General features: G+C 47.7%; 5 protein-coding genes across 5 annotated transcripts; 2 read left to right on the plus strand and 3 right to left on the minus strand.

Annotated features, from left to right (window-relative positions):
* Window positions 1-1,628: 1,628 nt before the first annotated feature.
* EDB91DRAFT_1062823 (uncharacterized protein) lies at window positions 1,629-2,228 on the minus strand (the record flags this gene model as incomplete). The annotated part of the gene is made up of 1 exon (XM_041314557.1): window positions 1,629-2,228. One exon carries the CDS (start codon window positions 2,226-2,228, stop codon window positions 1,629-1,631), a length of 600 nt encoding a protein of 199 aa, XP_041170474.1.
* Window positions 2,229-3,212: 984 nt separating this feature from the next.
* EDB91DRAFT_1170850 (uncharacterized protein) lies at window positions 3,213-3,872 on the minus strand. Its single transcript, XM_041320193.1, has 2 exons — window positions 3,572-3,872; window positions 3,213-3,513 (listed from the first exon to the last, which is right to left on the minus strand). Exons 1-2 carry the CDS (start codon window positions 3,832-3,834, stop codon window positions 3,402-3,404), a joined length of 375 nt encoding a protein of 124 aa, XP_041170475.1. The 5' UTR covers window positions 3,835-3,872; the 3' UTR covers window positions 3,213-3,401.
* A 3,405-nt stretch (window positions 3,873-7,277) lies between these two features.
* EDB91DRAFT_1062835 (uncharacterized protein) lies at window positions 7,278-7,981 on the plus strand (the record flags this gene model as incomplete). Its single annotated transcript, XM_041314559.1, has 4 exons — window positions 7,278-7,374; window positions 7,428-7,561; window positions 7,612-7,702; window positions 7,755-7,981. Coding segments are annotated over 4 exons (549 nt in total), but the record flags the coding sequence as incomplete, so codon positions are not given.
* A 3,060-nt stretch (window positions 7,982-11,041) lies between these two features.
* On the minus strand, window positions 11,042-11,737 carry EDB91DRAFT_141459 (uncharacterized protein). Its single transcript, XM_041326206.1, has 4 exons — window positions 11,445-11,737; window positions 11,366-11,386; window positions 11,242-11,307; window positions 11,042-11,185 (listed from the first exon to the last, which is right to left on the minus strand). The coding sequence occupies exons 1-4, from the start codon at window positions 11,523-11,525 to the stop codon at window positions 11,096-11,098; spliced, it is 258 nt and encodes an 85-aa protein (XP_041170477.1). The 5' UTR covers window positions 11,526-11,737; the 3' UTR covers window positions 11,042-11,095.
* Window positions 11,738-13,305: 1,568 nt separating this feature from the next.
* EDB91DRAFT_1062841 (uncharacterized protein) lies at window positions 13,306-13,967 on the plus strand (the record flags this gene model as incomplete). Its single annotated transcript, XM_041314561.1, has 4 exons — window positions 13,306-13,402; window positions 13,456-13,568; window positions 13,598-13,688; window positions 13,741-13,967. Coding segments are annotated over 4 exons (528 nt in total), but the record flags the coding sequence as incomplete, so codon positions are not given.
* Between the last annotated feature and the right edge of the window lie 556 nt (window positions 13,968-14,523).

Below are 14,523 nucleotides of genomic sequence, written 5' to 3' on the forward strand. Positions count from 1 at the left end.
GGGAACTTTCCGAAACACAGAGCACTGGCATTGACTATTCGCTCAGTGCCAGCAAGTATCCAAGTTGGTGGGATCGGAGGTCCTGTGTCTCGTCGGTTGCTTTCGCACGATGCAGTTTTCTCTCGCTTGTACTCTTTGGCGTTCCTCGCACGCGGGCGGTAGGCGCTTCTGTTCTGGATTTAATTCCGGTTCTGACGTGTTGTAATTTTACTAGGTCTCTGTATGGTTGCTGCTGGGGGTGAACTTGGCTACATCGCCATTCGGGGTGGCCATCACGGTCGGCATACTCTTAGACGCGGCTTTATGAGGAACGAGCCAAGGATCGAGTCGGCGTGTAGAGCGGTTTACCTCTGGTGTTTTTTTGATGACATCCGCAGTATTCATACGAACCAAATTTACCACTTTTTGTAGACGTTTAATCGATTTGTACGGCTTTCGAACCAACGGTCCGTAGCTGTCTCCCTTTCTCCCCTTGATTCCACCATGCATACATTCACTGCTAGGCTCATTCTCCTGGGGCGGAAATTACTTGCGATCATGTATGCATGATGAGCTTGCTCTCGGCTGCACGGTTTAACGTCGGAATGACATGTGTACTCGCAATCTCCGGCAGTCACACTAGCACTGGCGCAATTCGCGATATGTGTCTATATCATATACGTATGTCACACGCTGAAGGTGCATGCTTGAGTAGCGCTGTGCTCGAAGCTCGATTGGATTTTACATATAGATGTCCCTGGTCAATAGTATTCCGAACCTTGTCCTTAACACTCTGGATCCACAATGCCCACATGAGTAGCCCGCTGTTCCCGCTGACTTTCTCTCAGGATTCTTCTCCTTCTAGACCGGTTGTAAAGCTCCTAAAAGGCATATCATTGTGAAGTTTAAGAAGCTATGTGACATCGCGCACGACGGCTTTTTGGACCACGTTGACGCGTGTGTTAATGAGCTCCAAAAACACATTCCGCCACGCTCCCAATGAAAATCGTTTTCTGACCGATGGCTTTGATGTTCCTGCGGATAAATTCGACGTCGATGTAAGCCTGGTGGCTTACGTACACCTACACATATGGTTCATTGCATCGTAGACACCTCTTTCCCTGAGCTTGTACCTTACCGTCGTCGTCGTCTCGCAATCCAGAACGTGGTTCTGTTTTGTTTCGTGTGTTTCTTCAGTGTTTCTCGTCGTTGGCCACGACTTGTTTCCAGTCGACCGCTGACGCATATATATGCCCGGAATGGTCAACGATGCTTTTTTGTTTTCTCCCATTTATTGTCACTGTAGGTTAGCCTCATGTTGAACGATTGATGTAATCGAGGTATGTCCATTGGCTTGTACTTCTGATGGACATACATGTTTCCTGATGATCTACGAAGGTTTCGGTGATTTAGGCGTTGAATGCTCGAACGTTCGGACATTCTCCCGAGATATCAGGATCATTGGGATGTAAGCATGCTGACGATCAAGTACCCAGAACGTGTTTCATAGTACATACTGATATCTTCGTTTGCGTAATACACTAGCTCAAATTGCTCTACAGAATTTCCAAGTCGCGATTCTGCCAGTTCTTCCAGCACAACTGACAGAATCGGATTTCCAGCGTAACCTAGAGTCGTTCAGCATACGTTTAAAACACCGAGGTCTGCTCCGGGTCCCTCTTGGTCTCGAACCCAGAGGTCAGCTCTGCGTCCCTCTTCGTCTCGAACCCGGACGTCAGCTCCGCGTCTCTCTTTGTCTCGAATCCAGAGGTCAGCTCCGCGTCCCTCTTTGTCTCGAACCCGGAAGTCAGCTCTGCATCCCTCTTTGTCTCGAACCCGGAAGTCAGCTCTGCGTCCCTCTTTGTCTCGAACCCGGAGGTCAGCTCCGCGTCCCTCTTTGTCTCGAACCCGGAAGTCAGCTCTGCGTCCCTCTTTGTCTCGAACCCGGAAGTCAGCTCTGCGTCCCTCTTTGTCTCGAACCCGGAAGTCAGCTCTGCGTCCCTCTTTGTCTCGAACCCGGAGGTCAGCTCCGCGTCCCTCTTTGTCTCGAACCCGGAGGTCAGCTCCGCGTCCCTCTTTGTCTCGAATCCAGACGTCAGCTCCGTGTCCCTCTTTGTCTCGAACCCGGAGGTCAGCTCCGCGTCCCTCTTGGTCTCGAACCCAGAGGTCAGCTCCGTGTCCCTCTTGGTCTCGAACCCGGACGTCAGCTCAGTCTCTCGCGCCTGCGCACATTGTTGGTGAGGTCCCATGATGAGATTTGATGCGGAGCAAGGCTTACCACGACACGCTTGTCAAGTTCTGTATCTCTTATGGTTGCATAAAGTGCTGATGTACCATAGCTGCCCTGCGCACATTGTATGGTGAGGTCAACATGATGACATTTGATGCGAAGCAAGGCTTACTACTTCTACGTCGCGAGCAATCTGTGGAGAATGTATCTCGATGTCAACACGGCAAGACTTGATGCGAAGCAAGGCTTACTGGGACTACTCCAGCGTTGACGCCCAGAAGGGCCGTCAAGCTAAGGAGAACACAGAAAGCAGTAGAGAGGCGGACGGACATGATGATAGTGAGTTTATCTTAGACTTGAGAGAGTTGTTGGTGTTGTCTGATCTGTGAAGATGCTCGGTTTTTATATTCCACAGAAAGCTCCGGAGTCCTAACAAGGTGTTTTGGACTTCCATGTCAACGTGAAGGAATTTCGAAACGTATGACAGTGCTGACAGAATTGATACGAATAGTTCCGGCGGCATTCGTCACAGGAGCTCTTTGGCTGTTAATGCGTATGTACGTACAGAGCCGAAATCGACGAGGGAGGTCACACCCGAGGCACGGCAGAGCCGATCCTCGCGTACTTATCGCTGTTCGTGTACTTTGATCTCGACTAAATGAGATAGCTTACACTCATACATTCATAACAGCGCATCCGGCAAAACACATTTTGAATGGATCGTAGCGTCAGGCCAATTATAAACGTCAACAACTCGTGGCTTCAGTCGAACACTGTGTACCAATTTGTCACGGAGAGTCGTGGTAACAGGTGCCTAAGCACCTAAGTAAGTAACAGCAGACACAAGCTTGCGTTTTCACTGGTGAAGCCCAGTGAGGTATCAAATGCACGTTGGAATGTAAAATCATCGGTAGGCACGGTAACACCGCCGTTGGCCCACGACATATCTATTTTGCGTCATACGAAGTTGGGTAATCCCCTTGCAGAAGGTTTTGAACGCCACGATGGCGTCAAACCAGCGTTGGTCACGAATCTTGCTCAACAACGGTCACTGAGGGGCAGTGGTCAGTGTCACTACAAAATTTTGCAACTCAGTGAGACAGAGCGGATGCACCAATCTTTGGGGCGCGCGCATTGCTTACTTAAGTAGGAGACGTCTCAGTCGAGGTGAAGATGGAAGTGCGATCAGGTGTCAGTAAAAACCAAGGGTCTCTCCCCATACGATCAGAGCGCTGCTAACGAATGTACTAGCATGGCCCACTCTTGGCGAGGGTATTTCTACACCCGTCTGAACAAGAGTCGCGCTCAGATCACGGGTAAAAAATACAAATCATTGCGCTGTTTCTCTTTCGCGGACCTGACTCCAAAGAGATAAAGATACAGCTCTCCTGAAGCAGTTGCTGAGGCAGAAAGTGTATGGCAATGGTGGGGCGTAGCGATGGAATGATGGGGCATAGTGAGGAAATGGTGAACTTGGTGCCGCATCGCCAGGCTTGGGAAAAATGGGAGGGGAGGGAGGAGTAAGAGTAAACGTTGTGCAGACCATGGATAAGCTGACAGCTGTTATTGTTGGGGACTTGGGGAGGCTGCTGCTGTGACTGGGGCGGCTGTTGTGTTATGATCATAATGGAGCTGGCTTGTCGTCGTTGAGCCAGTACCGTCGTAGGGCCATTTGAACGGAGTATTTGCAGCAAATCATCGACCAATTCAATAAAAGAAAGAGGTGCAGAGACAAAAAAAAATGACGAACAGCTGTGACTCACTGCCAATTGATATGAACGACTCACGAATCATCCTATAGGTGTTGGTATCTGCAACATTCTCCTTTGCAGCCATTGACAGCTGTGCCGTGCTCTGTTTCCTACTGGACGGTAGGGCTGATGGCGGTAGGGTGGTAGCAGACGTAAAGAGAAAATCGAAAACACTGTTCCTGATATGCGTTCATAGCACATTCTTTCCACATCCAAGCACCGAGTTATATCATGTTTCGTGGAGAGTCCTAGCGGTACCGAACAGGGTACAGGTATCTAACCAAGGTGCGAACCTGGAAAGCGAATAGCATTGCTCGAAACGCAGCGACGCCAACTACAAGAATGTCTTCGAAATGCAGAAAATCGCTGTTAGTGGTGGCGATGCGAACTTGATGAACGCCCGATATGTGCCACAATCATATAAGGGATGGTCGTCGTAGGTAGATATCGCATATCGGGGGCTACCGCGTAGGTTTGCAACAATTCCCAAATAGACTGAGAACGCATTTGGTAGCGGTGTTGCCTAGGTCACATTTCTCCTGCAAGTGACTGGGAGGGTGAAAGAGGTAGCGCAGAACTGCCGATGATCCGTGGCCAGTGCGTTTATAGATCTTGCGATATCTCGATTCTGGGACTGTTACGAAAATGCTATCAAGTAGGGACCTAAAAAAAATAAAAACAACAGCTGCCTAGTCAATCTCCGATCGACCATTTGGGAGATGTGACGAGGATGAGTCGATCCATACTGCTGGACAAGAATTAGAATGAGAAAGCGGAAGCTCGGCGTTGGAAGAGAAGGAAGAGCAGATCGTAAGTCAAGGGAGGAACTTCCAAGTTCGAGATCTAGCACTGAGCGACTGGCATGACCGATTGACATATGGAATAACGATCGACATATCTCGTTTTTTTTGCAGCGTGATAATGGGTAGTGTCGCTAGATGGTCTTTCAGTGAGAAATGCGGTAGCGGATATTTGAGGGGCGCGACTTACTTTAAGTGGGATGTATAATTTGGACGACCCGTGCCAAGGAATGTGATACACTGATATTCTTGAATCTTCACGTACAGGATGGTCATGGGGACGTTCAAGAAGCGACAGTGACTCTCCACAATGGGGAATCGGAGAAGGACAAAGTAGCGATGAGGAAATAATACCGTGGAAGGTGAACTCACATAAGATGATGGCCCAACCCTAGTTGCTACCCCAGCCGCAGTAGATGTTGAGATGGCTTCGTTCGAGTAGGTAGCACTGGGCTTTCATGGAGATGAGCAATCACGAAGTGGTATAATCGAACGACACACCATCGTGAGTTATTCTAGCACAAGCGGCATCGATGTCTGGGGAAGGAGGCCCACGATAGATGGAAGGAAAGTCGTGGGTTGCGTTGAGCCTTACAATCATGGACTCGACAACCCCACTTGCTGGAGCTGTTACAGATCATTCACATTATTTGTCGCATGTTCGACGCACGTTTGTCGCATGTTCGACGCACGTTTGTCGCATGTTCGACGCACGTTTGTCTACCTACAGTGTACAGGAATGTCGTCGTGCAGGTGAGGTGAAGGCGTGCCCGTCCTCAACGCGAAAAAGAGCACCGATGCACGTCCTGCAGCTTTGGACGATGTTCTGTAGCATCTGCACCGAACCTTTCTGTCAATCACCAAATAGTTTGACGTCATGGACATCGTTGACAAGCTCATCAATACTCAGTTGGGTGAGTGCTGTAATTTTTTTTAACCATGACGCACTTGGGGAATGTGGCGTTTGCTCCCTAACGACGAAGGACAACGAAGACTTGAGCGATCGAAAGGGTTGATGAGAGGACAAGTCTTGGTCCGAGCGTCGCTGTTTCAAGTGATCGTGCTTTTTCTATTTTACCTATCTATTTGTTATCTATCTTATCACAATCTTCATACATCGCGATAGTATTTAGAGTCGTTAAACTGTACTGAAAGCTAGTTAGTATTCTTCCAATCCATCCGGACTGGTATCTGGTTACTTGCGATAGAATCTCTAAGTTGTGCCGTCATCTAAAGTCTTACCAACTTCTACCTGCCGTCACAGGGAAGCAACTCCGTTCACCGGGAATCGCGCAATCTGTTAGTATTAAAATAGATTTTTCGTAATGGGCAGATACGGATAATTACGTGACACACACATTAAGATCATGCTGATCTTGCGAAAGCATCGAAACGTTGCTGCGTCAATCACTGGCAAGTACTGTTGTATCTCACTCTTTTGCTTAAACGCAAGGTGGTACGACCTGGCGCGACTTGGAAACTGCCACGTCCAATCCGCATCTTGAATTTCCTCACTGTGGGTGTTGGTGTTATCACCTACTAGTAGCAATCTACGTCCCGAAGGAAATGTATCACACCTCATTCCGACAACTACCTTCAAACAACAGGCCATTTGTGGACGGCTGCGAGCTAGCCCACCGACTCGAGAGCTTGTTTGTAATTTGTCTTGAAATTTACGCTGGTTTCACTGACAGTTGGTATCATACTCCAAAGCCGTGGACTTCTGAAAGGCAATATGTTTTCTGTCCATGACACGTGTATTTACTTGACCTACAAAAAACCTACAGGCCGTAATCTGCCGGGATGGTGGTAGCATTACCTTGGTGTCCAATTTAAGGGAAACAGAACCACGGATATGCCTTCAAATTACGCAGAAAATCAAGAGAGCAGCCGAGGAACGCACATCAACTCACTTCTGGTAAAGGGACCGAAATAACATCTCTGACCTTGTGAAACGTGGCGTCTGAGAGCTGCGCTGAGCAAGCGCCTGGGATCTTGGGTGATTCGATATACATATATAAAGTGGGTGGTAGGAACTTGCATCTCTTGTTTTAATAATCCAGACAAGTTGACCTCCTGTGCAAACTCAAGCCTTGCCGAATCTCGGGGCCGCTATAGCACGAAGAAAGGCGAGTATCATTTTTTTCGTAAGCTTCCTGACTGTCTGATTTATATTAGACGCACACTAACCAAATCTTCCTTTGCAAGTTATGCGCAAGGAATATTATTCTCAGTATTCTCCTGCCGATAGAGTCGACGATGACAATGTCAAGCTCCTTGATAGTGGTACAGAAACCAGATCTTCATCAAAATATCGCTTCCTTAACATATTGCCATGGCTAAGCCATGGTGTGCTGATGTTCATGACTACGCTGTTCTTCACGCTATGGGCACGGGCACCTTTGATTGACAGCGTAGCTTTGTACTGTGGGTGGACAAATAGCGTCAACGAAAGGACCTTACTTAATAGTACCATTCGCAGCTCCAGCGAACAAGGCTATTGAATCCATCGGCATAGTAACATTCAATGGAACTCCGGGCGCTCCTTCTATATATCGTGGCAGTCCATCCCCAGAAGTCGAAGCCGCTTGGAATAATATAGCTGTCGATGGTTGTATCGTGCTTCACTCACGCCATATGCGATTATTAATCGGCAATATTATCCAGCGCCAGTTCGCATGACGCTTGAGGAATTGCTCAGAACAGGGGAGAAACCTTCTCCCGATATGGCTAGATATCCAGATGCATATGGCGGAGGTTATATGGCATCGATTGAAAGCAATCACATGCTCCATTGCCTAGTCAGTTTCAAAACAGGGAAGCTAGACTATCTTTGCTCACTCTCGTATAGAACATGCTTCGCAAAGTCACCTGGGGTGACCACTATGGACCCTCTGGGAATGATGTCCACGAATCCCCCGAATACTTCCGCATTCATCTCGGTACGTATACTGTTTCCTGCCCGGCCCATGTCCTGCTTATTTTGTACCTCAGACCACTGCATCGAATTGCTCAGGCAGTACATCTTGTGTCATAGTGACGTGGTCATGATCAGTTACGATTGGGAGCGATCCGACGCTTTTTTTCCCAATTTCAACGTTCGCCATCAATGCAGAGACTTCGAAAAGATCTTGGATTGGGTAGATGAGCATCGCGTTGTTATCCCTAAATCCGAGATGGTTCGCTTGGAGGATACTGTCGACTTGCTTTCCCCTCCTTGATTTTATTCTTGATACAATTTGCTCCCGCTGATGGCTTCGACACGGTTCACGGTTCACTATATGATGGATATATTTTTGTCTGGAGTGCTGAGCACCAAAGTAAGTAACAGCAGACACAAGCTTGCGTTTAGGAGCTGTAGTCGAGTTCATGAATATCAAGTAACATGTACAACAATGGCATGCGAAGCCCACTGGCAGCGGGGTATCAAAATACCTATGGGGATGTAACATCATCGGCGGACACGGGCACACCACCATTGGCCCACGACACATCTACTTTGCGTGATGTAAGTTAGCTACGACGTGCGTAGCTAGAGGCGATGCGAGTGCGAAGGGGGTAGATAGACCGCTGAAGGAATGATAATGATTAGTGTTAGCTTCAAATGACGGATGACGGATGCGAGAGATATCGTGAATCGGTAAACGAGAGTGACCGCGTTATAGCGATGATAAGAGAAGGTAATGAGACGGGTTCTTCGGGGCGTTCTTCTGGGGGATCTACTGTTCTATTCTGCTGCTTATTAGGAATGTACATGGGCTACTTATACTGTAGGATGAGGAAGGGTCGTCCTAGAATAGTTAAAGGCAAGGGCTCGGTGTACTGTCGGTGAAAGCGGTAGCTGAAGGGAGTGGCGTTTGTATTTGATAGTGTAGCGAGAGAATGATATAAGAGTTGTTGACAAGGTGAAGACGGCGGTATTACGAATGGAGGAACAGTAACGACAGGAAGGGTTTAGCGAGCGATAGGAATTGAAAGGATAGGTACTAATAAAAGGGGTCGGGTATCGTGCTTGACAAACGGTCCAGGCGTTGACGTGGTGGTTGCGGTGAGAGGAGTATCGGCATGTTCCGGCGATAAACGTTTGGTAATTCTTACAGTGATACGAAGCTGGGCATTATATGATCTCCTTTGTAGAAGATTTCGAATGCCACGGCGGCATCGAACCGTCGGAGTGCGTGGTGCCAGTCAATACAACTAGCAATTCCTCGCTCTTGCGGAGGGTGGAACCCCTCGATGTATCCCAGCGGATGAAGGAATTTACCATAGTGTACGAACCGACAGTACGCTTGCGGAAATGTTTAATGGGTGAATGTCGGGTAAGGACTCCACTGAGGAGTATTTAAAGGGAAGGTAAACCGCTTGCAGATAAGACAAATAATTTGTTTCTCGCAGTCGGCAGACCTAATAGAAGGAAGACAAAGGTTCCTTATATCAGGGACGAGACGAAGAGAAAATTGGAGAGGGTGATTGGAAGGGAAGGACATATCCTCGAGATACCGGATCGGCGGCCAAAGACTGGGCAAGAGGATATACCGTAACAGAAGGAACGACTGTGCATGAACAACGGAGGACCGTCGGAGGCGAGCAATCGACTTCGTATACATAGGAGGTTGATTACTCTGATCAACACTAAGTAGTCATAGTGAGACATAGATACAAGTGCAGACCTTCACCTGACCTACACCATGGGTTAACCAGTAGCCATTGCAGAAAATGCGATTCTTACTTGCGTCCCGCTGATGCACTCGGAGGCGTACAATCTCTGAAACATCACCTGATGATTTGAAACCAGACCCCTACTTACGATAGCGCGTAGGTCACTTGCGATACGCATTTGCTTCGAATGCGTTCGCTAATAACGGTTGTGGCAGTTGATCAAGCATCTCTTCAAAACAAGCAGAGAGGAGAAAACTCAGGTCTACATGGAATATGGCCCTACTAGCAGCGCAGACGACATTGATGTGGTTCATGGTAACCTGCCCAGGAAGGTTGTAAGCCAACTTGTGGCTGCCGGGAATGAAATGGCAATCCCACCTATCCTCTTTATCATGTAACCTGAAACTAAAGAGAAAAGCGAAAACACCGTTCCTGGTACGCGTAGTACCTGGATATGGCAGACATGGCCAGGTAGCACTCCTCAATACCCAGGTACCAAGTCATATCATGCTTACGGAGGGTCCTAGTGGTACCGAACAGGGTACAAGCATCCGACCAATGACAAGGTGCGAACCTGGACAGAAAGGAGCACTGCTCGAAACGCAGCGACGCCAACTGCAACGATGTCTTCGTTTACATCTAAGTCATCCATGCAGGCGGTGGCCCTGCGACCTCGATGAATGCTCGGTATGTGCCACTATCAAGATAAATGTATCTCGAATGTACCACGCATCGGGGCTACCATGCGAGTCTGCACAAATCGCAAGTAGACGGAAACACATTTGGCACACCATGAGCCACGTGTCGCCTGCAAGTGATTAGGAGTGAATGAGGTAGCCTAGAACTAGTACTGTCGACGATACGTAGTGCGGTTATCGAGTATCAGATCTTGTGGTATCTCTCTCTTTTCCGAGACTCATGCAGACACGGCAAATGGCGTCAGGTAGGGACTTGAAAATAAAAATGAAGACACTCGCACCGATATATCATCTTGACTGTTGACACGTACAGGACAAGGTAAAAGCAAAGTCGCCGCACTCTGCGAGGTCAAAGTCAATGTTAATCTCCGAGACCATTAAGAATGGGGATGTAATGAGGACAATCGATTCATACTAGTGCTACTAGACAAGAACTAGAATGAGAGAGCGAAAACTCGACATTCGAAGAGAAGGAAGAGCTGACCGTAAGTCGGAGAAGAAGCACCTATGTTTCCCACCATCAGGAAAACCCTCCGCTACAAATGTAGGCTAAGTATGTCAAAATTTCTCTAACTTATGACAATTTCAATAAAATAGACAACTTAGCGGTTTAGAGTGATTTTTTTACTGCCCCATGACACCTGTACCTGTAGTGTTGAAGCTTCAAAGTGTCAGATTAGACACAAGCCTTGATGCAAAAATGGCTCTAAACTTGTGAGAGTTGCATGACATTAGTAAACTACTAGACTTTGCACAGTGTTTGCAAATTTCACAGCTCTCACAGCACCACAGAACCTTCACAGAACTCGGAAATGCTGATGTAAGTCATTGTTCAACTTGTCGAAAATTTCAGAAGTCTTTGTTCTACTAAGTTGGTATTGTGGGAAATATAGGTGACTAGGTAGTACCGTTCTGTCTAGAGACTGAGATTATTCGTTCTTACTAGCTCGCTCTGTCCCACTCTCGCCTAGATTCACTTTAGTTCTGTCCCCATACATACTCGGACGTCTGCTCCAGCTCCGTGTCCCTCTTTATATCAAACCTCGATGTCAGCTCAGTCTCTCGCGCCTGCGCACATTGTTGGTGAGGTCCTACGATGAGATTTGATGCGGAGCAAGGCTTACCACGACACGCTTGTCAAGTTCTGTATCTCTTATGATTGCATAAAGTGCTGATGTACCATAGCTGCCCTGCGCACATTGTATGGTGAGGTCAACATGATGACATTTGATGCGAAGCAAGGCTTACTACTTCTACGTCGCGAGCAATCTGTGGAGAATGTATCTCGATGTCAACACGGCAAGACTTGATGCGAAGCAAGGCTTACTGGGACTACTCCAGCGTTGACGCCCAGAAGGGCCGTCAAGCTAAGGAGAACACAGAAAGCAGTAGAGAGGCGGGCGGACATGATGATGGTGAGTTGATCTTAGACTAGAGAGAGTTGTTGGTGTTGTCTGATCTGTGAAGATGCTCGGTTTTTATATTCTACAGAAATCTCCTGAGTCCTAACAAGGTGTTTTGGACTTCCATGCCGATGTGAAGGAATTTCGAAACGTATGACAGTGCTGACAGAATAGTTCCGGCGGCATTCGTCACAGGAGCTCTTTGGCTGTTAATGCATACATACAGAGCCGAAATCGACGAGGAAGGTCACAACCGAGGCACGTTAATGGCAGAGCCGATCCCCAAGTACTTGTCGCAGTTCGTGTACTTTGATCTCGACTGAATGAGATAAATTACACCCATACATTCATAATAGCGCATCCGGAAAAAACATAGATCGTAGCGTCAGGCTCATTATAAACGTCAATAATTCGTGGCCTCAGTCAAATACTATGTGTACCAATTTGTCACGGAGAGCCACGGTGACAGGTGACTAAGCGCCCAAGTAAGTAACAGCTGACACAAGCTTGCGTTTTCAATAGCGAAGCCCAGTGAGGTATCAAATACATGTTGGAATGTAAAATCATCGGCAGGCACGGGAACGCCGCCATTGGCCCACGACTCCGTTCGCTGGGGATCGCGCAGTCTGTTGGTATTAAAATAGATTTTTCGTAATGGGCAGATACGGGTAATTACGTGACACACATCGAAACGTTACTGCGTCAATCACTGGCAAGTACTGTTGTATCTCACTCTTTTGCTAAAACGCAAGGTGGCACGACCTGGCGCGACTTGGAAATTGCCACGTCCAATCCGCATCTTGAATTTCCTCACTGTGGGTGTTGGTGTTATCACCTACTAGTAGCAATCTACGCCCCGAAGGAAATGTATCACACCTCATTCCGACAACTACCTTCAAACAACAGGCCATTTGTGGACGGCTGCTCGGAGCCAGCGCACCAACTGGAGAGCTTGTTTGTGATTTGTCTTCAAATATACTCCAAAGTCGTGGACTTCGGAAAGGCAATATGTTTTCTGTCCATGACACGTGTATTTACTCGACCTACATAAAACGTACAGGCCGTAATCTGCCGGGACGGTAGTAGCATTACCTCGGTGTCCAATTTAAGGGAAGCAGAACCACGGATATGCCTGCAAATTACGCAGAAAATCAAGAGAGCAGCCGAGGAACGCACATCAACTCACTTCGGGTAAAGGGACCGACATAACATCTCTGACCTTGTGAAACGTGGCGTCTGAGAGCTGCGCTGAGCAAGCGCCTGGGATCTTGGGTGATTCGATATACATATATAGAGTGGTAGGAACTTGCATCTTTTGTTTCAATAATCCAGACAAGTTGACCTCCTGCGTCAACTCAAGCCTTGCCGAATCTCTGGGCTGCTATAGTACGAAGAAAGGCGAGTGTCATTTTTTCGTAAGCTCCCTGACTGTCTGATTTATATTAGACGCACACTAACCAAATCTTCCTTTGCAAGTTATGCGCAAGGAATATTATTCTCAGTATTCTCCTGCCGATAGAGTCGACGATGACAGTGCGAAGCTCCTTGATAGTGGTACAGAAACCAGACCTTCATCAAAATCTCGCTTTCTTAACATATTGCCATGGCCAAGCCATGGTGTGCTGGTGTTCATAACTACACTGTTATTCACGCTATGGGCACGGGCACCTTTGATAGACGGCGTAGCTTTGTACTGTGGGTGGACAAATAGCGTCAACGTAAGGACCTTACTTACTAGTACCATTCGCAGCTCCAGCCAACAAGGCTATTGAATCCATCAGCATAATAAGATTCAACGGAACTCCAGGCGCTCCTTCTATATATCGTGGAAGTCTGTCCCCAGAAGTCGAAGCCGCTTGGGATAACATAGCTGTTGATGGTTGTATCATGTTTCACTCACGCCATATGCGATTATTAATCAGCGATATTGTCCAGCGCCAGTTCGCATGACGCTTGAGGAATTGTTCAGCAACATGGCTAGCTGTTCAGATGCATATGGCGGAGGTTATATGACATCGATGGAAAGCAATCACATGGTCCATTGCTTAGTCAGTTTCAAAACATGGAAGCTGTATAGAATATGCTTCGCAAAGTCACCTGGGGCGACCACTATGGGCCCTCTGGTAATGACGTCCACGAATCCCCTGAATACTTCCGCATTCATCTCGGTACGTATACTGTTCCCTGCCCGGCACATGTCCTGTTTATGTTGTACCTCAGACCACTGCATTGAATTGCTCAGGCAGAATATTTTGTGTCATAGTGACGTGGTCACGATCAGTTACGATTGGGAGCGATCCGGAGCTTTTCCCCCCAGTTTCAATGTTCGCCATCAATGCAAAGACTTCGAAAAGATCTTGGATTGGGTGGATGAGCATCGCGTTGTTATCTCTAAATTCGAGATGGTTCGCTTGGAGGATACCGTCGACCTGCTTTCCCCTCCTTGATTGTTCACTATGTGATAGATAAATTTTTATTTGGAGCGCTGAGCACCCAGGTAAGTAACAGCAGACACAAGCTTGCGCTTAGGAGCTGTAGTCGAGTTCATGAATATCAAGTAACATGTACAACAATGGCATGCGAAGCCCAGCGGGGTATCAAAATACCTGTAGGGATGTGATATCATCGGCGGACACGGGCACACCGCCATTGGCCCACGACACATCTACTTTGCGTGGTACGAAGCTGGGCATTATATGATCTCCTTTGCGGAAGGTTTCGAATGCCACGGCGGCATCGAACCGTCAGAGTGCGTGGTGCCAGTCAATACAACTAGCAATTCCTCGCTCTTGCGGAGGGTGGAGCCCCTCAATGTATACCAGCTAATGAAGGAATTTACCATAGTGTACGAACCGATCGTACGCTTGCGGAAATGTTTAATGGGTGAATGACGGGTAAGGACTCCACTGAGGAGTATTTAAAGGGAAGATAAACCGCTTGCAGATAAGACAAATAATTTGATTTTCGCAGTAGGCAGATTTAATAGAAGGAAGAAAACGGCTC

Source organism: Suillus paluster (assembly GCF_016628075.1).
Source record: "Suillus paluster strain FC165 chromosome Unknown EDB91scaffold_131, whole genome shotgun sequence".
Lineage (NCBI taxonomy): Eukaryota > Fungi > Basidiomycota > Agaricomycetes > Boletales > Suillaceae > Suillus > Suillus paluster.

Coding starts and splice junctions, on each gene's coding strand:
- EDB91DRAFT_1170850 (XM_041320193.1), bottom strand. CDS start 3,834: ATGATCATAACACAACAGCCGCCCCAGTCACAGCAGCAGCCTCCCCAA. Junction 3,514..3,571: donor TGTATCTTTATCTCTTTGGA/GTCAGGTCCGCG, acceptor CCGTGATCTGAG/CGCGACTCTTGTTCAGACGG.
- EDB91DRAFT_141459 (XM_041326206.1), bottom strand. CDS start 11,525: ATGTCCGCCCGCCTCTCTACTGCTTTCTGTGTTCTCCTTAGCTTGACG. Junction 11,308..11,365: donor TTGCTCGCGACGTAGAAGTA/GTAAGCCTTGCT, acceptor CAATGTGCGCAG/GGCAGCTATGGTACATCAGC. Junction 11,186..11,241: donor AACTTGACAAGCGTGTCGTG/GTAAGCCTTGCT, acceptor CAATGTGCGCAG/GCGCGAGAGACTGAGCTGAC.